Source organism: Haliaeetus albicilla, chromosome 8 (genome assembly GCF_947461875.1).
Source record: "Haliaeetus albicilla chromosome 8, bHalAlb1.1, whole genome shotgun sequence".
In the NCBI taxonomy this organism is placed as follows: domain Eukaryota; kingdom Metazoa; phylum Chordata; class Aves; order Accipitriformes; family Accipitridae; genus Haliaeetus; species Haliaeetus albicilla.
Window position 1 is genome coordinate 39,136,590 of NC_091490.1, and position 25,298 is coordinate 39,161,887.

The window sequence follows — 25,298 nt, forward strand, 5'->3', positions numbered from 1 at the left end:
AGCACAGCTCACGGTCCCCAAGTGTTTGCACCCTGGCACAGCACCGCACCCTTGGGTGCCCCATGGCACAGCTGATGGTCCCCAAGTGCTTGCACCCTAGCAAAGCACAGCACCTCTGGGTGCCCCATGGCATGGCTCAGTGCCCTGAGTATTCGCCCCCAGTGGGTGCAGGACCCCAGAGTGCCCCCAGTACGGTGCCATCCACACACCCATCCCGCTGCCCTGGCACTGGCGTCAGCTGCCGGGCAGGGCTGCAGCCTCCCAAAGCTGCCCCTGCTGGGACAGCTGAGGCCGGCCAACTCGTATCACAAATGAGGCAAGGTGCCGGCACTCCTGCCCTGGCCCTGCGGCACTGCCCATAGTGCTGGCGCTGGCTCACAAACTACCTGTTAAAAAACACCCAGGACTAACAAAAAGTCCCTGGAAAGGCGCACGCTACATCCCACTGCGGCTGAAGCAGCCGGCGGGCGCAGTCGGGCAAAAGCAGGGTGCCCGTGCCGACCTGGAAAGGGGCCACACGGCTCCAGTGCCCCTTGTTCGGGGATGCTGCGGTCACCTGGGCAGCCTGGCTGTGCCACAGTGCCAGGCGGGGCACAGCTGGAGCCTGGCGAGGGGAGGGCAAGGTGCCAGGCGTGGGCATGGCAGTGACCTCCCTCTGCAGTGGGGGACCCTTGGTGGCCCTCAGCCACCAGCAGCGCCCGAGGGCCTGGCACAGGGTGCCAGGTATTGATGCCCATGGTGGGGATGCCATGGCGGCAATGCCCATGGCAGCGATGTCAAGGCAGTGATGCCCACAGCAGCAGTGCCTGCAGTGGCAATGCCCACGGCAGCCATGCCCACAGCGGTGATGCCCACGATAGCGGTGCCCACAGCAGTTATGCCCACAGTGGCGAGGCCCATGGTGGCAATGCCCATGGCAGTGATGCCACAGTGGCAACACCCACAGTGGTGATGCCCATGGTAGCAATACCCAAGGCAGTGATGCCACTGCAGCAATGCCATGGCAATGATGCCGTGGCAGGGATGCCCATGTCAGCAATGCCATAGCAGTGACGCCTATGATGGCGATGCCTGCAACGGCCATGCCCATGGTGGCGACACCCATGGCAGTGATGCCACGATGGTGATGCCCATTGTGGCAATGGCTACGGTGGCGATGCCCACAGCGGCAATACCACGGCAGCGATGCCGTGGTGTGGATGCCCGTATCAGCAACGCCATGGCAGCGATACCCACGACGGCGATACCCGCGACGGCCATGCCCACGGCGGCGATGCCCACGGCGATGCCACGGCGGTGGTGCCCTGGGCGAGGGCAGGAGGGTCCCCCCAGCAGCATCCCCGCTCTCACCTGTGCCTGATAGATACTCCCAGGATCCCTTGGTCCTAATCCCACGAAGGAACGGTTCGCAGGGGGCGTGCCTGGTGCAGAGTAGGCTGGGGAACAAACGAGAGCTCATTAACGGGGCTGCCGGCGGCACCTCCATTGTCCCCCCTGGGGCCAAACCCGGCCCGCTCCCTGGTGCTGCTGGGACGGGCGTCCCGGGCACCCACAGCTGGCGGTTGGGCAACGTCCCTGGCTGCGCCCCGGCGGCGGGCGAGTGGAGGCCAGGGGTGCTGCGCTCAGGGCGGTGTTGCCCGTGCCTGTGCCCTGCTGGAGGGGCGGCTTTGGGAGGCTGGGGGGGGCGAGACGCCCCCCGGGATGCAGGCACAGACGGGTGCTCCCCTGCCGTGCCGGTGCTGTGGCTTCCCGAGCGGAGCTGCTGTGGGGCGAGCGCGACGGGAGCCACCAGCTCCACTCGGCCAGGTCCCCCCGCTGCCACCTCCATCCCACAGCTGGGGGTCCAGTGGTGGGACCCCCAGCCTCGCTAACCTCCTGGGCTGAGCCCCATCGGAAGCAGGGTGTTGCAGGAGGGCACGGGGGGCTCGGAACCAGCTGGCCTCTGCGCCTCTTGGAGACAGCCAGTGTCCCCCACACACATCCTTCCCCGAGCCTGGGGGGAACTGGCACTGCCTGGTCCTTCCCCGTGGCCCTGGCCCCGTCACCGGCCGGGCCACGCCACACAGGGCTCTCCCCTCCAGATCGGCCAGGCTTTGATTTCTTCACGCCACATAACCTCGACACTCGCCAGCTGGCTGGCGGCACCCAGCAGTGGCCTGTCCCCTGGGGGACTTGACCCTGTGGGGACGTGGCAGCCTCTCAGGGTACCAGGAGGTGTCCCGTGGGTACAGTGGGACGGGGACAGGGACAACCCCTCACAGAGTGCGGTGATGGCACAGCGTCCCACCACTGTGGCACATGCCCCGATGCCAGCCTGGGGGCGACACCAGTGTCTCCCCTCTGCGACCCCGGGTCCAACACCCCAAAATCCTCCTGGCCAAGACGCTAAACCCCTCGAGGCAGAGTGGAGGGAGATGAGCTCGTCAGCCACCACTACTAACGAGGCCCCCCAGGCGCCTCCTGCCAAGGGTTCCAGGGGGCCTGCACGCAGTCCTTGCACCCGCGTCGCTTCACAGCCCCCGACCGGATTGGGGTCCCCAGAGCTGGGGACCCCTGTGGCAGCAAGAGGATGGCAGCCCTGTGTGGCACAGCCAGGCATGCTGGCCCCAGCGCCACACCCGTGCTGGCTGGTCCCCATGTCACTGGCAGCACCGCTGCTGCTGGCCGGTGGGGAAACTGAGGCACAGAGAGGCGACAGCCTCCCCCACAAGTCCTGCCCACGCTGGCTGGGTTTGGGCAGGACATTGGATTGGGGGAGCCCCGTCATGGCTCCGCTCCCACTCCCCTGGCCGTCTCAGAGGGATGCGGGACTTGGGCTGGTCCCTGAGACCAGCGCAGGACCCCCAGCTTGGGGGACACAACAGCTGCCTGCCCAAACCCTGCCCGCTCCAACCTGCCTGAGACCCAGCAAACTCACTGTGTGCCGGCTGCCGCCCTCTCCCCGGCTGCAGGGAGGCCACCTCCGCCAACATCCCCCCAGCAGCACTGAGATGGGGGGGAACCTTGGGGGGACTGCGAGAGGAGGGGGCCGGCTGGGCCGGGGAGAGGGGTGGGCGCCGCGGGGTGCTTACTGGGTGATGTCGGTGAGGTCGTCCCTCCCTCGGTAGTTGTCGTGGTGGATTTGGTGTCAGGAGAGACGGCCAAGCGGGGCATGCCGGGGGGAGGTGGCGGCGCCAGCATCTGCGTGGGCAGGTAGTGGCTGGGCACTTTCACTTGACCACTTCCATTTAACTGGGGACACAACACAGACAGAAAAACAAACAGCACAAGCCATTAGGAAGCACGTGCAGCACCGGCAAAGCCGGCCCGGTGAGCCCCCGGTGCTGCCTGGCATGGGCGCAGAGCATCCCTCACCACTGACACGAGTTTGTTGGGTCTCAGAGCAGCCCTGAACGGTCGGCGCCAGCGACAGGGAAATCACGGCGGTGCAGGGGGGTTCGGGGTGGGCTGGGGGGGGCCGTGCCCCACAGCGGCGCATGCTGGAGCCAGGGCACTGTGCCCCCCTCTCTGCAGCGGCAGGAGGCCTTTGAAGCGCTCACCTGCGGGGAAGGGGCACCCCGCAGCAGTGGCACAGTGGTGACCTTCAAAGGCTCCTGTACCAGTTCCCCGTGCCCAGCCCGGTCGGGGGGCTGCTCTGAATCCGGTTTCCACCAGCTTGGCACTGAGCTGCTGCACGGGAGAAGAACAGCCGTGCCCCTCACCCTGGCATCAGGCCTTGCTGAGCAGCAGGCAGGTGCTGAGCAGAGCTCAGAGGGGCTCCCTGAGACCCTCTGCATCCGGGGGGCAGAGTGGGGGTGCGGGGCACAGGAGGGCATGGGAGTGGGAATGTGGCCACCCCTGGACCCTGGCTTCAGGCATGAAGGGAGCCTGGGGGGGTGGGTGCATGGGGTGCCAGGTGTGTGGGGTGCTGGGTATGCAGGGTGCTGGGTGCATGGGGTGCTGGGTGCGCATTGGTCAGTACAAGGGGTGCTGGGTGTGTCTGGTGCTGAGTGCATGGGGTGCTGGATGCACTGCATGCAGGGTGCTGGGTGTGCAGGGTGCACGGGTTGCTGGGTGCGTGGGGTGCTGGGTGTGTGGGGTGCTGGCTGCTGGGGCAAGGGAAGGCGTACAGCAGCACGGTGTGGCCCTGCCACCCCTGCGGGGATGCTGGGGGACACGGCGCAGTGGCGGGGCTGACGAGTCACCAGTTGGCTGCATGGGCGGACGGGGCACGCAGAGCCCATCGCTCTCCCAGGCACGCTGGCGGACGGTGGCTCTTTGGCGACGGTCACACATCCCCTGCCAGATGCCCCGCTCCCAACAGATACCCGCAGCCCCAACTGACGGCTCAGGCCTGGCACCCACCGCCCTGTCACCCCTACAAGGTGGCACCCCGTGCTGAGCCAGGGGACGGCACCTCCATCGCCAGAGAAACAAGATGCCAACACCGACCAGGCGCAGCGGCGCTCCCGAAACAACGCAAGGCACCGGCCGGAGCTGTTCAGCCCCAACCGCAGCAGTTGGAACACCCTACTGGGCTGGGTGCTGGCACCTGGGTGCCAACGGAGCACCCCGACCCCCCACATGTGGCGGCGGTGGTGGCGGTGACGGCGGTGGCGGCAGACGATCCAGGGGACGCCCCTCCGGCAGCCTGGCCGGCAGCAGCCCCCGGCGCCCCACGGCGAGGTCAGTGATGGGATGCAGGGATGGGGCCGGATCCTTACCGGTCCGGGCTGCTGGTTGGACGGGTCGCAGGCCAGCGAGACGAGATCTTTCAGCGGGTCCTGCGGGTTGAGATGAGGCGGGTACCGAATGGCCGTGTGCGGGAAGTAGGTGGAGGCCGTCTGGGGGAGGATGGAGGTGGTGGGGAAATGCAGCGCAGACGACGGGTGCGGGCTTCGAGCGATACCTGCAGGCGAGAGCAGAAGGGGGGACCCACCGGCGTCACTGTAAGCTAGCCACTGCCCCAGCCCCCTGCCCGCTCACCCACTTGCTCTGTGCCTCGGTTTCCCTGCCAGGACACTCACCGCTGTGCACCGCGATGACGGGACGGTGGTGCTGTGTGAAGCTGCTCAGCCGGGGCGAGGAGTCCTGGGGTGACGGGCTGTTGAAGGGGGACTTGTCCATCTCCGTCTTCTTCACGGTGGGGGAGATGCCTGGGGAAAGCGGGGCATAGCGTCACGCTCTGGCACCTGCTGTGGGACCCCAAAGTCCCAAGGCAGCTGCCAGCCCGGTCCGGGGTTGGGGTGCTCATTCCTGGGGTGAGGGGTACCCTGGGGACAGGCTGGGCATGGAGAGGGTGCGTGGGTGTGAGCATGTGTGTGTGTGCACACATCTGTACATGTGCAGGAGGGTGTGCACATGTGTGGACACCTCTAGGGGTGTATAACAGGTGTGCACATGCACATGTGTGTGTGCACTGGTATATGGGCGTGCATGAGTGTGCCCACACCTGCATGTGCATATGTACATGCATGTGCACACATGCGTGTGTGTGCATCAGCACGACTGTGTGCACCTGTGTGAGTGTGTGTACATGTACGTGTGTGTGCAGGCTTGTGTTCATGCACGGGCATCAGCCAGAGCATGCATGTGCGTGTACCTGTGTGCACAACTGTGCATGCAAGCGCACATTTGTGTGTGCATGCAGGTGCACACAGCTCTGTGTATGTGCATGTGCCCGCCCCAGGTGCAGAAATGGGTGCCCCTATGGGTGCCCTGTGACCCCACAGTCCCCATTGGGCACCCACCTCGCCTGGCACCCTGGGGCTGGGGACCACATCCTGCCACCACAAGGAGCTCCCAGGGAGGCAGAAAGGTGTCAGCTTGGGGGTTGACCCCGCCAGGGACCTGCAGCCCCTCCCCAGGACCCCCGCAGAGCACCGGGTGTCTGGGTCCCCAAGGGCCACCCTGGGGCGCAGGACCGAGCGGGAGGGGGTGGTGGGCACGTTAATCCCCTGCCACCGTGGCTTTAGCTCTGGCCATTTGGCCCAGGCCCAGTAATGGGTTTAGCCCCTTCTCAGCCAGGGGTTAGGAGGATTTCCCAGAACATCCCGTACGGGATTGCCATAACCCCCCCACTGCCCCCCCTCATCCCTGCCCCGGATCAGGCCACCGGCAGGGGACAAGGGACGCCCCGGCACGGCTCCCTTCCTCCACACACGCCCGCACGCCCACGTGCAACGCTGCGGGGAGGGGGTTACATCTCCCTCCGGGACCCTCCTGCCCTCCCACCTGCCACCCCATGGCACCAGCCCCATGGGGCCCAAGGTGGGGCAGGATGGGGCAGAGTCCCCGGCCCATATTGGGCACTGTCCTGGGGCAGGACTCGCTTTCCCCAAGCCTCCTTCCGACAGCATCGGTACCTCCAGCCCCCCCAGCTGGGCACCCCCCAGGCTCTGGCAGGGCTGGGGGGCCAGGATGGATCCTGCCCCATTGTTGGGGTGCGGGGAGGCAGGATAAGAGCCAAGGGGGGGAGAAAGATGAGCGGCTCCTTCGCCTGCAGCCCTGCAAAGGCACCCTGGGGCGTGGGAGCCGCTGTGCCAGCCCTGCAGCATCGCTTTAATTAGCCCAGCCCCCCCCCTTTTCTTAATGAACAGCTAATTGGGGCTGTCTAGACAGGAAAGGGAAAAAAACGCCAAGCAAGAAAGCAAGCTGTCCGTAGCGCCAAGTGGCCGCCGTGGGGCTGGGAGAGGCCAGCGTGGGGCTGGGGCACTGGGCTGGCCCTATACAGAGCACCTATAGAGAGAGCCCGTGCCTAAATGGGGGGGATACAGCAACACCTAGACACCTTTGGAGAGCCTGTGACTTAATGGAGGGGCTCTGTAGTAACCCCACAGCACCTATAGAGAAACAGTGACTTGCTGGGGGTCCCTGTAGCAACACCACAGCACCTATAGCCAGCTTGTGCTTTGACTTGAGGATCCCTATAGCAACACCATGGCACATACAGAGCGCCCGGGCTTTCACAGGGGAGGTCTGACGGTGGTGCCTGTAGAGGACCCGTGAGGTGGCTGGGGGGGCCCTATAGCAGCAGGAGGGCACCTATAGGGAGGCCCCTATAGGGAGTCACCTACCCCCTTCCATGTCTTCTGTCCAGTTGCGGCTGCTGCTGGTGGGGGAGTTGGAGGAGGTGTAGTACTCGCCCCCCGGGCTGGTGTCGATGTCGTCCTCCATGGACCCCGACTTGTGCCGTTTGCTCCTGGAGGGCAGGGAAGGGATCAGCGCCAGCCTGCAGCAGGATCCGGCCTGCCCCCCCGCCTCCCCCTTGGCGAGATGGCCGGCAGCCCACGGCTGTGCTCAGGCTGGCCCCAGCATCGCCCCAGCATCACCCCGGCATCACCCTGGCATTGCCCCGGCAGCACCTACCCGCTGGAGGAGGTGCTGGGCAGTGTCCTCCTCATGCCAGTGCTGGAGGGGTTCAGGTCGTAGGCCAGGTGGCCCTGCAGCTCCCCCAGGGAGAAGTTTGGCCCCGTGCCTGTCACCACCGGCGCTGCGGGGAGAGAGGGGAATCAGGGGGGGCCCAGCATTGCCCCCCGCCTGGCAGGGAGGGGAGCCCCAGCCCGCAGCTGGGATGGGGGAGCTGTGAGGATGCTGCCGTGCCCAGGCAGCTGGGGAGGGGTGGCATCATGGTGGCACTCACTTCGGGACACCTGGATGAGCTCGGTGACACTGAACACCCCCGAGGTGACGAAGCTTTCCTGGAAGTCTGTCGAATCTGCATGGGAGAGAGGAGGGAGCGCTGGGGGAAGGACAGGACCACTCCTCCTGCCCCGCATTGTCTTGTGGCGATGCTTGAGGGCACCCCAACATCCCCAAATCCTCCGTAATGCCACCTGTCCCCCCTCTTCAGCCAGCTTTGCTCCACTTCCCTCCTCCAGCAAGGGACCATCCCAACTGGTCCCCTCTAGCTGCTGAAACCCTGGGGCTGCTCCATGCCTCAGTTTCCCTGTGGCTGAGGGCACCGGCAGGGCTTAGGGCTGCACCCCTACAATGGGACCTCCATGACAGCTGCTGTCCCCAAGGGACACGGCCCCAGCAGGGCTCTGCCGGCTGTGGGACGAGGCTGAGGCTATGCCTAGGTCATTGCAGGTGCCAGGCAGTAGCTGGCTGGGGTTGGTGGGCACCAGAACAGCTGGCGGGAGCTGTCGATGCAGGGGGCATGACCGCCTGTCGAGTGGGCCACCTCTGCTGCAGGGACCCTGGGGACAGGGCCAGGTGCCCCTTGACCTGCTTGCCCGAGCCCTGCTCGCCCTCCTCACCCAGCGTGATGGGTTTGCTGTCCTCCTGGTCCGAGCCGATGCCCGTCCGGGGGCTGCTGCTCTGCTCTGCATCTGCAAGAGAAACCACCACCGGCATGAGCCACCCCATGTCGCTACAAGCCGGGGATACCTGCCGGCTAACTGCCCTGGCAGCCTCCCTCGCCGCTCTGCTGCGGGGGGGGAAAACTGAGGCACAGTCTGGCCAGTGGCTCCCACCCCACAGAAAGGCCACAACCAAGCCGGCACTTGCCCAGCCACTGGGGAAGAGCCAGCAACCATCCTTCCCTGTGGCCTCCTTGCCGGCAACAGGAACGGTGACAGCCCCACGCTGGCATGCAGGATACAGGCGCTGCTCTCCTCAGGAGGGAAACCCGTGGCACTTGACCCGCCCCGAGGCAGGGTGATGGCCCCCTGGCCAAGCTCCTGTCTCCCTGCCTCCTCTCCTCCCTCCAGCCGCTGCCATGACCCATCCCTGCCCCACCGGGCAGTGTCACCACGGACAGGCATCGCCCTTGCTGCCCCATGGCACCTTGTACTGCCTCCTCCAAGCCCCCCAGAGGGCAGCAGGGCCCCAGGGGCAGCACCCGCTCTGACTCCCGAAGCCCCTGCTGTCCCTGCTCCATCTTAGCTAAAAATAACCTGGCTCAGACGCTGGGCTCAGCAGCACTGGCACAGCCCAGCATGGCACAGCCGGTGCACCCTCTGGCTCCCCGTGCCCCACCGGGGCCTGAGCCGCACTCGGGAGCATCCTTCCTCCCTGGCACAGGCTTGGCCGCATGCCCCTCACCCGGCTGCTCCCAAAGCCCTTCCAAAACTTTCGCCATGTATTTCCCCCTCTCGTCGTCCTTCCTCCTGCTCCTCCATCCTCCTCCTCCTCCCACCCCTTGGCCTTTGGCGTTTCTCTTTCGCAGCTTTGGCTGATGCCGGGAAAGGGCTGCGACAATCCAAACAACACCGTCAAAACAGAGCGGCCGCTGCTGCCAGCCCGCCTGCTGCGGCTTGGGGTTTTTTCCCTTTCTTTCCTTTTTTTCTCCCCCTTTTTCTCCCCCTCCCGCCCCATGCTCCCCCCAGTCCCTCGTGCACGCACGGCTCCAACAGCGGTTATTTTTGGCCGGCCAGGCCGAGCCATGCCCCCACCCCAACACCCCTCTGCGCCACCCTCGCCACCCCCGGGGCCGCTTGATGTCGATGCCGAATGCAGCCATTTTGTCTCCCTCCCCAGTTGCCGGCGCTCCTCCCCACCCTTTCCCCCGCGCCGGCCTGGCAGCCCTTTCACGCCAGCGGCCCTGTGGCATCCCGCCCCGACACCGCATCCCGCCACCAGCTAGCCCCGTGCCTGCGTGCTTGCCCATGCGCTGGCCCGCACACTTGGCTTCCTCCAGGCAGCCATTTTAGGGAGCAGAAATTCCCCCAGTGACGGGCGTGGGGGTTTTGCCCCCCCCTCCATTTTTCTTCTTTTTCCCCCTTTTTTCCCCCCATTTTGAAGGCCGCCTCGTGCCCAAGCATGCGGGAGCGGGCGGCGGGAGCGAGCAGGGCACGAGCCAGCCGGTGAAGGGGGTGAGCGGCAGCAGGGACCCCCCGCACGCCCGCGGGCACCGCGCAGCCGGACACGGCCCCTCCTCGCCTCTTAAAACAACAAATCTCGCAGCGGCTCTGGAAGTGGTTAGCGGTGGAGCCCGGCCAAGGCACGGGGCGGTGTCTTGCGGTTACAGCCCCAAGGCCGGCCTGGCTCCCCGCGCCCCTCCCCGACGTCGCCTCGGGGCTCCCCAGCCCCCTGCTCGCCCCCGGGGGATAGCACCCGGCTGCCCGCTCCCAGGGGTGCTTGGCCACTAAGAAGCCCCCCCCCCCAGGCCATGCCCTCACCCAGCGGCCTCCGCGGTGCTCCGCACGGCCCTCGGCTCGGCCCACGGGACCTCCCACAATTGCTCGCCCTGAGATACCCTGCACGGACCCTGTCCGGCCCGAGATGCCCCACATGGATCTTTCCTCACTCCCAGATGCTCCACGTGGACCTTCGCTGCCCCCAAAGCCCCCCCAGCCTGGAGCCTGTTTCCCCAGGGCACCTGGCAGGGCCACACGCTTGCCCTGGGTACCCCCCCCCGATGCCCCCTACACTCTCCCACCAGCATCACCCTGATCCGGCATCACCGACGCCATCCCCCACACCCCTGTTCCCAGCGGGGGTGACCCCAACCCGAGCACCCCAGTCCCAGCCACGGCACCCTAAGGAGCACCAAGAACTTCTCCCAAGCTTCGAGGTCTGGCAGCAGGACTGTCCCCTCCCGGCACCCTCGCGTCCCCGCTGACAGAGGCATGTGGGCGCGAAGACAGGGGCCGTGGGCTCGGTACCCCCCCAGCTGCCGGTGATCCTCGTGGCTGAGCCGGGCGAGCTCGCCAGCAGATTTCTGGCTGCCTCCTCAGGCGCAGCGCGGCTGGGCCAAACTCTGCTCTCACCGCCATGTGACGGCTGCCTGCGGCCGGCCGGCGCGCACTAAAATGGCGAAGGGATCTCACCGGGCTCCCGCCACGGCCTTGCTCCCCTCAAGGGACATTTGGGGGGGGTGTGTGTGACCAAATCCAGCACCCGACAAGTGGCTCGGCCACACTGGGAAGGCATAAATAGCCTGGGGAGCCCCCCGCGCCCCCAGTCTCGCTGATGGGGGACATTCTGCACCCTCCACGCCTGCCAGGGCCGGGATGGGAGATGGAGGTGGGGGGGTCCTGCTGCCACATTGCAGGGAGCCCAGAGGGGAAGGTGTTCAGTGCCCGGGTCCTCCCCCCACCCTCCCAGCACGGAGCGGGAGAGCGCTTGGTGCCCAAACAGGTTGATCCAATCGCTTTTAAAAATAGCAAAGTGTGTGCCTGGGGGTGGGGGGGGGAGTGGGGGCGAGGGCTGCCCAGGCTCCTGGCCGCGCTGGCAGGCTGGACCGATGCCACCCATTGAATTATGGATCCCCAGCACCCCGGCCCCGCAGGCTGGCAGGGTGCCGCCGGCCCCACGGCGACTCCCTGCCCATGGCCTCGGCGCGTGGGAACGACCCCCAGGCAGCAGGGTTGGCCCTGGCGGGGGGGGTCCCTGCAGGCCGGGTGCCCCCTGGGGCTGGCGCAGCTGCGGGAGAGCCCTGGCTCTGTGCCTGAGCACTGACGGTAACAGTGCACGGTGTTACCGGCAGTGGTGTAGGGCGCAGGCGCAGAGGCTGAAGGATGCTGGGGGCTGGTGGAGCCACTGGCGCCAGCGTGCGTGGCCCAGGCCCCCCCCCCCCCCCCCCCCCCCCCGGTGAGGGCAGCAGCTTTCCTCCTCCTCCCCCAGCTCTGCTGGTGACAGGGCAGGAGATGGGAGAGGGCTCAGCACCGCTGCCTGCAGGCTCCTGCCCTGTGCCTCAGTTTCCCCTGGGGTCGGCTCGGGGCTAAGACCCCTGGGGAATTGTCCCCCCTGCCTCTCCCTCGGTGGTGGTGCAGCCACAGCACCTACCCAGGAGCAACACACAGCTTCCCCGGTGCCTCCGGCTGGCCCTTGCCCGCAGCATACATCACTAGGGCCCAGAGTGAACAGCCTGGTCAGGATGGGGGACACCTGGAGACCTGAGGGAGCCTGAGTGCTGTAGGGCAGTGGCCCCCCTGCAAGAGCTAGGGGTGGGCGAGGCTGCTGGGGGGGTTGTGATTCGGGGGCCCCTCCCTGCCAGACCCCCAGCCCCACACTGGCCCCACTGGTCTGCGCAACGCTGCCCGTCCCGCTGCCAGGCAGGCCGGGGTGGCCCTTACATAAAACCCGGAACAGACCCGCTTGTGTAACCTCCTTTATATAATACCCCGAGAAACGCCGTGTGTGCCGGGTAAATCCCAGCTCAGCCGGGCCAGCCGGCGCGCCCGGGGCACCGGACCCCTCCGCCATGCTCTTTGTAACGCCCCACTCCCCCTTCAGCCCCCGCCGTCGTGCCTGGAGGGCTGCGGTGCTATGAGGGGGCGAGATGAGTTTGTTGGGTCTCAGCCCACTCTCTGGCAGGCCGCGAATGCCGCGGGGGCGGCAGCTTCTCCTCCCCCAGCCGAGCAAAACCCTGGGGAGGTCCTGGCTGGAGGCATCCCCCAAGGCGGCGGGGGGGACGGACGTGCCCCGCTGCCACGTTCGCCGGCTGCAGCCAGCTGGCCCGGGCGGGAGGCTGGGGAGGCGCGAGCACGTTGGCCGGCGCCTGCAAGCGAGCGCTGGCGCGCTGGGAGCGAGCGGGTTTGTCCTCGGCCGACCCCGGCCGGCGCGGGGAGACGGCAACGGCCGGGGGGAACCCCCCCAGGCGGGCGTCGCAGCCGCCCCCTCGTTCGGCCCTGCCAGGCCTGGGCCACATCCAGGGCTGCCGGCGCCCGGGGAGGCGAGCGGGGACAGATGGCAGTGGACAAAGGGACGGGTGAGAGTGGGATGGACAAAGGGATGGTTGAGCCCCCCACTCCCCCCCTGGGACCCCCCCACCCGCCACAGGGTGCTGGCACCTAGCCCCTGAGCCCTGGGCTGGGGGGGGCTGGGGACACCCGGGGGTGCAGCTGCTGGGAGGGGATGGGAGAGAGGAGAGAGGGATGGGAGAGAGAAAGGAGAACAAGGAAGGGAGGGAGAAAGAAAGAAAAAAGGGTGGAAGAAATGAAAGTGGACAGAAAGGGAAAGGGAAAGGGAAAGAAGAAAAAAAAGAAAAAGAAAAAAGAAAAAGAAAAAGAAAAAGAAAAAACAAAAAAGAAAAAGGAAAAGAAAAATGAAAAAAGAAAATGAAAAAAGAAAAAAGAAAAAAGAAAAAAGAAAAAAGAAAAAAGAAAAAAGAAAAAAGAAAAAAGAAAAAAGAAAAAAGAAAAAGGAAAGGAAGAAGAAAGGAAAAGGAAAAAGAGAAAGAAAAGGAACAAAAGAAAGATGAAAATAAAAATAAGGAAAGAGGGAAATTGCTGATGAGGAGGGGAGGGAGGGAAGAGAAAGCAGAAGGACGGCAGGAGGAACACAGGGGGAAAGGCAAGAGGGTGGGAGGGCAGGAGGAAGGAGAAGGGAGATAGCGGGGGCAGAGGGACACCCCAGCTCTGCGGGTGCAGCTGGAGGGTCCCAGGCCTGGCCCCCTGTCTGCACTGGACAGACCCACTGCCCTGCTGGACCCACTGCCCCTGCTTGCCCTGCCGAGGGGCCTGGCCCTGAGCAGCTGCTGGGGGCTTCCAGCATCCCACTGCCCCACCTACCCCAGCCCCACGACACGGCACAGTCCTACAGCACTACACGGCCCCACCGCAGCACACAGCCCCACGGCACAGCCCAGCTGCCCCCCCCCAGAGTCCCACGGGCCCCCGCCATGGCCCCCCCTGACCCCAGTCTCACCCCCACACTGACCGCAGGCATCGCTCCCAGTGTATTGTGGGAATCTCCCGCCCCGGGGGCCGAGGTCTGAGGCCACACAGGGCTGACGGGGAAGGGGGGGCAGGTTCAAGCCCTCCCTGAGGCTGGCAGAGACTCCAGCGCGGGGGCTGGCACGGCAGGAGACCCCAGACCCCAGCTGGCAGTGCCAGCCCGGCTCGGGGGTGCAGCGGCACACGGGGGGCAGGGGGGCTTGGTGGTGTCTGTTCCCCTCCTCCATGCCTGCAGCCGCCAGCGGGAGGGGGCGCGGCAGGCATCTGCCGCCCCAGCTGTCCCTTGCCAGCGCGGCACAGAGCCGGGCACCCGGCCAGGATGGCAACTGCGGCCCCGGGGAGGGCACGACGCTTGCCAGCGTGGGGGGATGGCGGGTGGCGAAGGCGGAGGATGGCAGGTGCTCGTGAGACGGAGCTCGCTCATCTTTTATTCATCGGGTGCCGAACGGCGCAGGGAACCGCTCCGGCCCCTTGCCCCAAAACCCCAGCACCATAGGACGCGGCACCCCGTGCTAGGTCCCCGGGCAAGCACTGCTCACCCCGGCTGAGGCGGCAGGGCTGAGCACGGGGCAACTTGTTTCACCGATGAGGCGGGGCTGGGGCTGCCCCCTGCCAGCTGGGCACTGCGGGGAAGCCGGCCGGCTCCGGCATGCTGCCGGCTCGGCGCACTGCGGGAGAGCCGGGGAAGCCCTGACCTCCCCAAGGTCGCGGCACATCGATCCAGAGAGCTCCAGCATGCCGAAACCACCCTGGCTGTTGCTGCCGCCGGGCTCGCGGTGGGGCTGGGTACAGGGACAGTGGGTCGGGGTCACCGCACCCCGGTGAGCCCCTTTCCACGGCCACCTCCATGGCACGCAGCTCTCGGGGGCAGAAACCCGGCCCCTGTCCATTCTCCAATGTCTCATACCCTTGTGCCCTTTCCCAGGGGAGTCTGCTCTCCCCGCTGGGCTCTGCCTATCTTGCCCCCCTCAACCCAGCTTCCCTGGTTATTTGGCTGGGAGAGGAGAGATACCTGGAGCGGGAGGAGGGTTTGCACATGTTTATCTGCATGCTGGGGGGGTTCTCCAGCCCGCCTGCCTGCCGGCGCCCAGCTCTGCGAACAGCAGAGCCCAAATATTGTGCACCCCATCAATCTCCTTGCAACCCTGCCGATAAATATTTGCGCGGGGGCTGGTGGAGCAAGCGCTGCCCGGGGAAACGCCTGCTCCTCCATCTGGAGGGACGGCACAGCCGTTTGGCACGGCCGGCCTGGCACGGCCCGCAGGCGCGCTCAGGACAAGAGCCCTGGCACGGGCTCCCCAGCAGATTGGTGCCATCTGCCTCGCGCCGCAGCCAGCGGCGAGGCTGGTGAGGGGAGATAAGGGGCTGCCAGGCGGTGGGAGACGCAGATGCTGGCACGGCGTGGAGGTCCCTGACTCCCCCCTGGGTGCCGTCCGCCGGCGGCAGCGCAGCCGGCTGCACATGGCAGCGTGCCGGGGGTGCCAGGAGCGGGATGCCACCCTGGGGCCCTCCGCCTGCTTGCCCTGGGCACCCATCTGCTCCCACCCCACATGGCCTTGGTGTGGGGGGGGCACAGCCGGGCTCAGCCGCCAGGCACTACCAGGGGAAGCTCACTGCAGGGCACAGCCTTCCCCCTCCCTGCCCCGCTGAGCACGTCAGCTGCAGGGTCCCTGCCAGCCCCGGAGCACCCCAAAAGGTGCAGACCCTGTCCTGCCTCCCCCAGGGTCCTGGAGCCTGGCCAGGATGGGGATGGGGTCTAGGGATGGGGGGTACCAGGATGGGGATGCAGGGATGGGGGCATGAGGAGGGGGGTCCAGGGATGGGTGTCCAGGGATGGGGGGTGCTGGGATGGGGGTCCAGGGATGTGGGATGCAGGGATGGGTGCATAGGGATGGGGATGCAGGGATGGAGGCACATGGGTGAGGGCGCAGGGAGGGGCGCCCATGGAGGTGGGGAGCACTGAGGTGAGGGTGCAGGGAGGGGGGCAGCAGCCCCCCCAGACTGGCTGCTGCCGTCGGGAGCTGCTGGGAGGAATCTCTCTGTAATGCTTCGAAGGTCCTGGCACCATCGACTGGGGAGATTGATTACCATTTTACTGCAATGCTTTTGACTTTCACCAGCGACCTCCGAGCTCTCCCCCCCCCCAGCCCCCCCCCCTCCCCGCACACCCAGCTCTGGGCTGCAGCGCTATCCCCTCCCCCACTGCGGTGTGCACAGCCCAGCCCTGCACCCAGCCCTGCTCACATCCAGCACCCAGTCCTGCACCCAGCCCTGCTCACATCCTGCACCCAGTCCTGCACCCAGCCCTGCTCACATCCAGCACCCAGTCCTGCACCAAGCCCTGCTCTCGGTCCACCAACCAACCCTGCACCCAGACCTCACCCAGTCCTGCACTCATCCTGCTCCCAGTCCTGCTCCCAGCACTGCACCCACCCAGCACACATCCTGCACCGAGCTGGCGGTCCACCCTGCTCACAGGGGTACTGGGGGCTGCGGGTGCGGGTCAGGATGCACTGGTGCTGCGCTGCCGAGCGCTGGGGAGCATACCCAGGTGTCCAGCACTCCCCTGCACCCCACGGCAGCCCCCCCGTGGCCAGCGGGGCTGGGATGGGGCCTCCCCCAAGCCTGGCATCGCTCGTGCCTCAGTTTCTCCATGTGCACCCGGGGGCACGGAAAGCCAGGCGGGTCTTCCAGGCAGAAGGATGGGGGGGGCAAGAAAGAGCCAAGAGGCAGAACTGGCTCTTGGCATCTGTCCGGGGGGGGGCACCAGGAGGCAGCCCCCCCCCCCCCCAGGCTGCCCCCCAACCCCAGGTGGGGAGAGCAGGGCTGGGGGGCTCTTCCACCGCCTCCCCTCTGCGGGGTTGCCAGAGCAGCGGCTGGGAAATTGTGCTGACACCAGCAAAACGGGCCAGGCGTAGGCGGGGGAGTCGAGAGCCCACGTGCTTCGGCCTGATAATGGGGGGCCGCGGGGGCTGCGGGGAGCTGGAGCTGCCCAGCTGGGGGGGCCCCCACGCAGGCGAGATCTCCCCCAGCCTCCTCCTGTTCACCCCCCAGCCCCAGGGACTGGGGATGCTGCAGGGGCGGGGGAAGCTGGCTGCAGGGCGAGATGTGCAAAGGGGGAAAGCGTGCAGGAGCGAGCAGGAGCGAGCAGACAGGAGGGAGCAGGCAGCGTGCTGGGCAGGGAGGAGGCCAGCGAGCGTGCGAGGCAGTGGGGATGCCCAGCACACCCTGAGCAGGGCCATCGCCTGGCCTGGCCGTACAGCACAGGGTCGCACCGATGCGGCGCCTGCCCCAACGTCCCTTCTTGCCTCAGTTTCCCCACTGACGCGCCGGGCCGGATAACCCCTCGCTAGCCACGGCCCCACAGAAAGCGCCCGCTGCGGGCTGGGGCCGGGGCAATGCCGAGCACCCACCCCACCGCAGCACCCAGCACCCTGCAGCTCCTCGGGGGGGTCCCAACCCCAGCGCAGCTGATGCCGCTGGCCGGTCCCGGTCCCCCTTAACCGGGGCAGAGAGCGACCTTAACAGGGAAAGTGAGAGGCTGCCAGGCCTTATCAGAGAGTATTTACAGCCGCTGTGTTCCCAATTAGACAGTCAGGTGACTGCGGCTGCTGGGGACCCAGACGCCGGGGTCAAGGTCGCTGGGGGGGGTGGTGGCAGAGGGGCAGCCATCTCCCCGGGGACAGCCGCCGGCTGCGGCGTGGCCTGGGAACCCACCAGCACCCCGATGCGGCACGCCAAGAGGTATAGGGGACCCCATCATGGCCACCGTAGGGCTCCCAGTCCAGCCCAGTACAGGGTACCCCCCAGCCCAGTGTGACACTACATCTCCAGCCGAGCCAGCGCAGGCTGCCCCCAGTCCAGCCCAGTATGCAGCACTCCCATCCTAGGCAGTATGGGGTGCCCCCAGCGCAGCAGGCAGCACCCCAGTTAACCCCAGTACCCCATCCCAGTTCAGCCCAGCATGGCCATGTCTGAGCCCAGTACATGACACCCCTCTACCCTGCCCAGCAGTCGCTGCCCCATCCTGCACAGAGCACCCACACCCCCACCCCAGCCAGCACCCGGGGCACCCCCGTCCCCAGCACAGCACCCACGGTTCCCAATGTGGCACTGGGAAACGGCAGCACCCAGTCCTGTTGGGCCTCATCCTGCCTCTGAGCGGGCAAGCCACGTGCGTGGGCATGGGCGTACAGCACCAGTACCACGTGTGCGCACACGTCAGGAGATGCGGCTGGGCAGGCAGGTCCTGGGTGCACACGCGTGTGTGACCGCACATGTGCGCCCCCTGCCACTGATGGCCCGTGCCCACCGCCTGCCTGGGGTCCCACCTGGGCCCTGGGGCAGGATCCGGCCCTGGCTATCCACTAGCAGAGGCTGTGCCCTGCTTTTCTCCAAAGCCACGAGAGCTTGGCAGGCCCCTCCAGCGCTCTGCCCGGGACGCACGGCTCCCTGGGGAGCATTGCGGGGGGGGTGTCACACGCCCACCATGTCTCAGTTTCCCCAGTGACACCCAGTGCATCCCATTGCTGGCCAGGCAGGGGCAGAGCCATCTCTGGCTACCCATGCCCACCGTGATTCATGGTGCTGGCACCCCTTTTGTTGGGATTGCCGGCACCACGGTGCCGTCTGTGGTGTCATTATCCATCCCTGGGCCCTGGCCAGTGCCGGGCAAGGAGCCACAAGCCCCACGCTGCCCCTGCCGTGGTGTTGATGGGGTCAGGCTCACGGGGATGGGGGGCATGGCTGGGGGGCATCACCCAGTGCTGCAGGCATGGACAGGGGACTGCTGCCAGGCGAGGACTGGTGTCCTGGTCCCCGCACACCTGGGCAGCCTGGCCTGGCCGTGGGGTTGCCATGAGCCCTTCGACCACCCCTTGGGGGTCTATATCGCAGTCCCCCCTGACTCTGCATCATCCCTGCGAAACCAAGCCCTGCCCTTGCCTGTGGGGATCATGCAGCATCTCCCCAGGCTCCTCATCTGCCTGGGGGTGCTGGGGGATGTTGGGGTCTGTGGGGGACCCCAGCTGCTAGGACGCTGTCTGTGCCAGCATGTCACCAGCCAGGAACAGCAAACCTGCCTGGGTAAAATAAGATCTGACCCGAGCTACTACAAGCTTCCCTTTCCCAACACGCAGGGAGGTGGCATGAGCCAGCAGATGATGGCTTAGGGACCTAATCTTCTGAGCCTGGAAACTGCCATCTGCCCTGCCCACCGTGCCTCAGTTTCCCCCTTTCGATTGTCAAGGCTTCGAGAGTGGATCTGACCCTCACTCCTTGCTGTAGTGAAACCAGCCCAGTCTCCCCAGGTCTGTGGGAGCCCCAGGCAGGTGAAGGGCAGTGGTTCAGCATCCCCTCAGTGCACAGCAGGAGCTACTGGGGTTTGCCCCCGCTGGCGTTATCACCGCCCCCTCCCCAGCCGGCCTCAGCCGCTCCTGTCCCCTCCTCGGTCACCCTCTGGGCGAGGGGCTGGGACTGCAGCCCACGGCAAACTGGCACTGCTGGACCGTTCCCAGCTCCAGCCCTCGGGGGGTGCGCCAGGAACAGGCTGTCCCTTCCCTGCCCACGCCGCCCACCCGCTCCTCGCTGGGCTGCCGGCACAGGCAGCCACGTCAGGCAGGCGCGGGATGTGGGGTTAAGCCCCCCGAGATCCCCCTCTGGGGATGCTCAGAGCAAGGAGCATCCTCAGGGACCACTCGCCTCCTCCCCTGCCTGGCATGTGCCTCCCAGGGCAGCCAGGATCTGTCCTGGCTGGGGAAGAGGGGCTGCATGGGCAGGGTGGGGGGCACCCACTCGGGCAGCAGTCTGGAGAGAGGGGAGCACTGGGCTTCTCTTTGCGAGGTCTGCAATGGGAAACGCGTCCCTGAGCCAGAGGCAGGGATGGGACAGACATCGGAGGGGATGGGAAAACGCGAAACCTCCCCCAGGGGAGCCGGCTCTGGTGGGGACGCATCCTGGCTCTGCCCCGCAGACGGACGAGCACCCACCTCTCTCGCGGACAAAGTAGGCCAGGTAGAGGTCGAGCTCCTTGACGGAGACGCTGATGTGGTGGGGCTGGACGCAGAGGATGGGGTTGGTGCACTGGCCCGACTTGACCAGGCGCTCGCCGTCGGTGCTCTCCAGCGGGATCCCTTTGAAGAGGATGACCATGACCAGGTCCAGCCGCCAGACCTTGTCCGCCTGCCGCAGGCAGTCGATGCGGCGCATCTTCCCCTTCTGGTCGGGGTTGGAGAGGACGCAGCACGAGGGCTTCTTGCCCGTGATGGAGAGCACGAAGTCCTCCCGGCACTCGGGCCGGATGTCCTTGCGCAGCTTGGCCAGGAGGCGCGAGGCCCATTTCTGCTTCACCTCCGGCTTCTCGCTCAGCAGCTCATCCTTCACCGCCCTCTCCTCGTCCTTTGTCATCCTCTTCTCGTGCTTCTTGAAGTACTTGCGCTTACGGGCCTGCAGGTTGAACCAGGTGTAGGCGAAGGCCCGGACGTGGGGGAGCAGCGCCTCGATGAAGGGGTGGAACTCATCCTGCAGGAGCAGAGGCACAGGCGGTCACTCCCGGCTGAGCCCCCCCCTCCAAACCCACCCCAGGATGGCTGGTGAGCCCGTGGGGACCCACCAGGGACATCCTCACCACGCTGCATCCCAGCGCAACCAGGAGGAAGAGCTGTAGCAGAGGCGCATGCCCGCCAGGGACGGGGAACCCCTCCCCACGCAGCAGGACCCCCCGCCGTCCTGGCAGGCGCCCATAAATCCCACCGGCTGCAATTCTCCCAGGCCTATCACTTGCCGGGGGTGGCTGGGGCATACCGGAGCCTGCGGTGTCACAGAAAGGCAGGCATTTGTGCCAGGCACGCCGCCTCGGCAGCGCCCGGACACTGTCCCCTCCCCACCCACGCATGCCAGGATCTGCTCCCGACAGGCGCAGAAATCCCACCTGACATCACGCCCACCGGAGCCGCCATGCCGGTGCCAGGCACTGCCAGACCACAGCACCCAAGGGACGGGTCCCCCACAGCCCCAGTATCCCAGGTGCTCCTTGGACCTCTCCACTCGCTCCGGACCAACGGGAAACTCCCCCAGTTTGCCCCAGTTGCGGCCAGCCCAGTGGCTGGCGCCCAGCCCAGTGTACAAGGCATGCTCTGACTGTCTTTTTCCATTTGGTGAGCGCTGCTGGATGAGTCCGGCCCCAAAAGAAAACAAGGAAAATGCATCCCCCCCCGGCCCCTCCTTCCCACATCCCTTTTTTTTTTTTTTTTTTTTTTTCTCCCCAGTTCGGAAAATCAGTGCTTCCTGGCTGGGGAGGCCCACAACCCTCCCTGTGGGATGGAGAGGTGGTGGGAGCCATCCCAGCGGGGAGTGGCACAGCTTGGAAAATGGCAGGGAGAGGGCCAAGCATCCCTGTGCCTGGCCAGAGCAACAGCCAGCTGATCCCCAAGGGCAGGATTTGGCCCTCCGGGTCCCTCATGACGGGTGATGATGGGGAGGAGGGAGAAGCCCAGCTCGGCACTCAAGTTCCGCCGCAGGCTGCCAGGGCTGGGCGGGGGGTGGCTGGTGGCAGCTGCCACCGCCGTGCCACGGCCCCAGTTCACAGGGTCATGCCCGGGTTTGGGTTACCCTCCCAGCCGGGAGGGTGCCAAGCGCAGGCGCTGCTCCGGGGAACGACCCAGGAGGCGGCCGTGGCAGGAGCTGGGGGAGGACGGAGCCCTGGCAGTGGGATGGGGCGAGCGGCTCTGGAGACAGCGGCTGGCCTCACTCATCCTAGGGCAGCGATGCCACTGCCCAGCTGAAGCAGCCGTGTCCCAAAATGATGCTGCTTGGAGGGAACAGTGGCCCCTGAAGCGGGCTCCCAGCAGGGACTGGCCCCATACAGACCCTGCTAACTCCCACTTGGTCCCAAGTCCAGCACAGACCCCATTAACCCCAAACCAGCCCTCTGAGCAGCCAGCACAGATCCCTCAGCGCAGCCCCTGGTGTCCCCTGGACCAGCATCCCTGGCACAGACCCCGCTGTGACCTGGCACAGGCATCCCAGCACAGACCCTACCATCCCCTGAACCCAACACAGATGCCAATAACTGCCAGCACCAACCACCAGCACAGCCCCACTAACCCCAAAAAACTCCCCCCAAGCACAGACCCCATTATTTGCCAGCACAGACCCAATGCCCCAGCACAGACCCTGCCATCCCCAGGAGCTGAAAGCCCCTGCTCCGGACCCAGCTCCACCAGAGCTGTGACCCCGCAGGTGTCCCCCCCCATACCCCACAAGGGACAGGGAACCCATTCCACCCATGGGGACCCATCCCTGCCCGGGGGACTCATCCTGCCAGGGGAACTCATCCCTGCCTGGTGGGCCCATCCCCGCCGGCTGCTCCCAGGTCAGCTGCAGCCCCGCACGGCTGCAGGGTCTGGTTCCCTCCCCAGCAGCAGCCGCTAATTCAGTGCAGCTGGGCAAGGGCTGGGCATGTGTCTTAAATCAGGGAAGAAGGTCAAAGAAAAGTAAGACAGGAGCCGAAAAAAGCAGCAGCGAGTTCCAAAAACAATACTTGGCCGGGGAGGTGGGCGGCTGATCTTCCTTGGTGGCCGGTTATTCAGACGAGCCCTACAAATTGCTGCCATCCCCCGGCCCCGCCACCCTCCCCAGGCAGCCGGCGGCAGGGCTGGCCGCAGGGCCGGGGGGGGGACACAACACCACGCCATTGTCCCCGTCCCTGCCCTCCTGCTGGGTAGTGCCACCCCGGCCACTGCTGCAGGGAAGTTGGGCAAGAACCAGGTTAGCCCTTTTTGGGGGAGGCAGCACCCTTGGGTGCTGCTCGCCCTCACTGCGAGGGCCAGGGGATGCTCGGTGCCCCGCCACAGGGCAGCAAGTGCGAGTCCCAATTTCTGTGGAACGCCGTGTAGGTGCCGGCTTTCCCCCCTCCACCACGGTGCCGAGGATGTTCAGATCCCGCTCAGACCCACGTCCGGGACCCCTCACCAACCCTTCTGCATGCAGAAGCCCCTATAGCTCTCGATGCCCCCGAAGCCATCGTGGGCCCCCCCGTCCCAGGATTACGGCAGGACGGGAGCTACACCGAAAGCCAATCAGCCCTTTGCCAACTTTCCCTCCCGCCCAGCTTATCCCGCGCCGAGATGCCGTGCGGAATTAAGCTGCTTTAGCGGGGCCAGGCGAGGGCAGCCGGGGGGCACCAGGACAGCCAGACGGGTGGGATGGCTGCAGCTGGGTACCGACGGGACAAGCTAAATGACTTGGGGACCGTCCCCGTGCCCTGCATCCCTGCCACGCCGCCAGCACCGTGCTGCCAGCGAACCCCTCGGCCGGGCACGCCGCCCCGGCTGACACCGGCCAGCTTCACGCTCAGCTCCGCTTTGGAAAGCAAAAGCAGGGATGCGCTTTCCATCTGTCCCCGTCCCTGATCCCCGCCGGCCCCCCCACCCCAGCCGGCAGCATGGCGCGCCGGCAAAGGGCTGGTTAAGTGTTTCTCCTGCTGTTTTTCCTTTGTGGGGCTGGGAAGCAGAGACGTGCTGCAATACCCCAGACGAGGCTGCTCCCGGGGCATTTCCGGATGGGAATCTGGCAGCAAAGCCTGTGCTTGGGCCTCATCCAGCCCGGGCTTGTAAAGCCCCACGACCCGGGGAGGAGCAGGCCTGTGTCGGGGTGCTGCCGGCCCCGGCACAGGGCCCCCCTCGCGCCCCCCTTCCAGGGACCGGTGGAGCACTGACTTTGTGCCAAATGCTGCGAGGGGAAACTGAGGCACGCGTCAAGCCCGGATCTGTCCTGGTGTCAGTCCTGCCGTGGAGCAGCGTGGAGCCGGACATGCCACGCCAGGATTAACTCCTTCGGCAGCCTGGGTTTTAGCAGCGCCAGGGAGCTGGCAGGGGCACAGCCGAGGCACTGCCTCTCACTGTGCTCCTGCCCGTCCTCACCAGCTCAGCACTGGTGCTGGGGCTCTGCACCCCGGCTGCTCGGCCACAGCGGGTGCCTTCCACCCCGGGGACGGCAAGGGATGCTCTGTGCCACACAGGGACACAGCACCAGGCACGGGCACTGTGACAGGGCACCGCAGCATGGGCCGGCTGGGCCTCCGAGCATCCTCCGCTTGAGCGCCTTGCCCAAACAGGTCGGGCTCAGCGAAACAGCCTGAATTTTCCAATGCAAAAAAACGTTTCCTCAGGAAATTCCCGAGCAGTTTTTATGGCGGGGGGGGGGGGCGGAATGGGGTGCGGAGGAGGAGGAGGGGGACGGGAGGGGTCAGTCACCTCGGCAGCAGGTTTTGCTCCCCACCAGCATGACCCTGGCCCCGGGGAGGAGCGGGATGCCATCCCCACCGCGGGCAGGGAGCAATGTGGGGCAACCTCGCCGCATCCCGGCCCTGCAGGGACCACACAGGGTTTATTTTATGAAAGGATGCTCAGCCTCCCTGCCAGCCAGCCACACACCTCCAAAGTGCTGCCGGCTCCCACGGCCGCCACTCCTGCCAGGTCCCTGCTCCCCGCAGCCGCACGAGCCCGGGCAGGGGCTGGCAAGTTCGGTGCTGGGCGCCGTGCCCCCATGGGAAGCCTTGGTGCGGCGGCAGGGGGGGGATGAAGCTAGAGAGGTTCCTGTAATCCTGAAAATCCCGAAATCCCAGTACCCAAAAGGGGCATGGTGGGGACTTGCTCCTCGCCCCAGCCTCAGTTTTCCCTCGCCGGAGCCCGCAGGCGCCCTCGGCACAGACAAAACGCTCTCGTGCGGCCCCAGCAAAGCCTCCGGTAGCCGCTTCTTAACTGTTCACCGAAGCGGCTTTTGGTAATAAGTTAACCTGGTAATGAGACCTGTTGCCGAGACAGATGCAAATGATTGGGAAGTGCTCATTAGAGGGGATGGAAGGAGGCACTTAGGCCTTGAAAAGCACCCAGCCCTTCCCGGGGCTGGCCCTGCACCATATTAGAGCCCATTTTACAATAATTGCTCCAGAGGAGGAAATCTATTTGGATTCATCATAAAGTATTTATTAACAAGAGCTTATTCATAACTTTTGCTGCTCGCCGGCATGGCGCGGCAGAGCTTCCCAGCCTGCTCGGCAAGCCCTAACGAGGCTTCCCCGGCCCTGGAGAGCCACACTGCTGTGCTGGGGGGGAAACTGAGGCACGTCAGGCATGGAGCAGCGGGAGGGAGCGCAGCGGCAGCTGAAGCTCCCGGGAAAGCGGCGAGGGATGGTATGAGCTGTGCTGGCCTCGCCTGCGCGCACCCAGCCCCGCGCCGGAGCTGCCCGTGGGGCAGAACAGGCTGTTGCGGCCACGCTCCCCCACAGCTCCCAGCTGAGGTGGGGAGGACCCAGCCCTGCACTTGCAAAAACCCTCTTGCAGCCCGTGCCGGGGCACGGAGCCCCAGTGCCCGGGGCAGCCCGGTTGGCACCGTTGGCACAGGCAGAGGTGAAGGCAGGACACGGTGCAGCCTCTCCGCAGCTCCTCTCCCCAGACCCTAGGGGCTTTTTTTTTTCCCCCAGAGCCGACAGCATCCTCCAGCCAACATCCGTGCACGGCTCAAGGCTGCGTATGGGCTGGACTGTACCCACAGTGTGCTCTGGATGCGGCCACCCTGTCGGGAGGGTCAGCCAGGATGGATACAAGGCCAGAGAGGGGGTCCCACACCTCATTTACTGCCTCGATGCTCAGCCCCACTCAGGATCAGACTCAGAGGCGGCAGATGGGCTAATAA

The 25,298-nt window shown here is 66.1% G+C and overlaps 1 protein-coding gene across 7 annotated transcripts in view; it reads right to left on the reverse strand.

Moving 5' to 3' along the window:
* NFIC (nuclear factor I C) overlaps positions 1 to 25,298 on the reverse strand; it is a 47,553-nt gene that overhangs the window by 6,912 nt on the left and 15,343 nt on the right. For 2 of the 7 annotated variants that reach the window (XM_069790055.1, XM_069790053.1), the window contains exons 2-10: positions 19,592 to 20,123; positions 8,241 to 8,312; positions 7,622 to 7,720; positions 7,348 to 7,471; positions 7,056 to 7,180; positions 5,007 to 5,135; positions 4,704 to 4,888; positions 3,072 to 3,231; positions 1,351 to 1,436 (exon numbers count right to left, since the gene is read on the reverse strand). In XM_069790055.1, coding sequence (XP_069646156.1) covers positions 1,351 to 1,436; positions 3,072 to 3,231; positions 4,704 to 4,888; positions 5,007 to 5,135; positions 7,056 to 7,180; positions 7,348 to 7,471; positions 7,622 to 7,720; positions 8,241 to 8,312; positions 19,592 to 20,123 — 1,512 coding nt within the window. The remainder of the gene's footprint in view (positions 1 to 1,350; positions 1,437 to 3,071; positions 3,232 to 4,703; positions 4,889 to 5,006; positions 5,136 to 7,055; positions 7,181 to 7,347; positions 7,472 to 7,621; positions 7,721 to 8,240; positions 8,313 to 19,591; positions 20,124 to 25,298) is intronic. The other 5 variants (XM_069790054.1, XM_069790056.1, XM_069790057.1 and 2 more) reach the window with 5 other exon arrangements.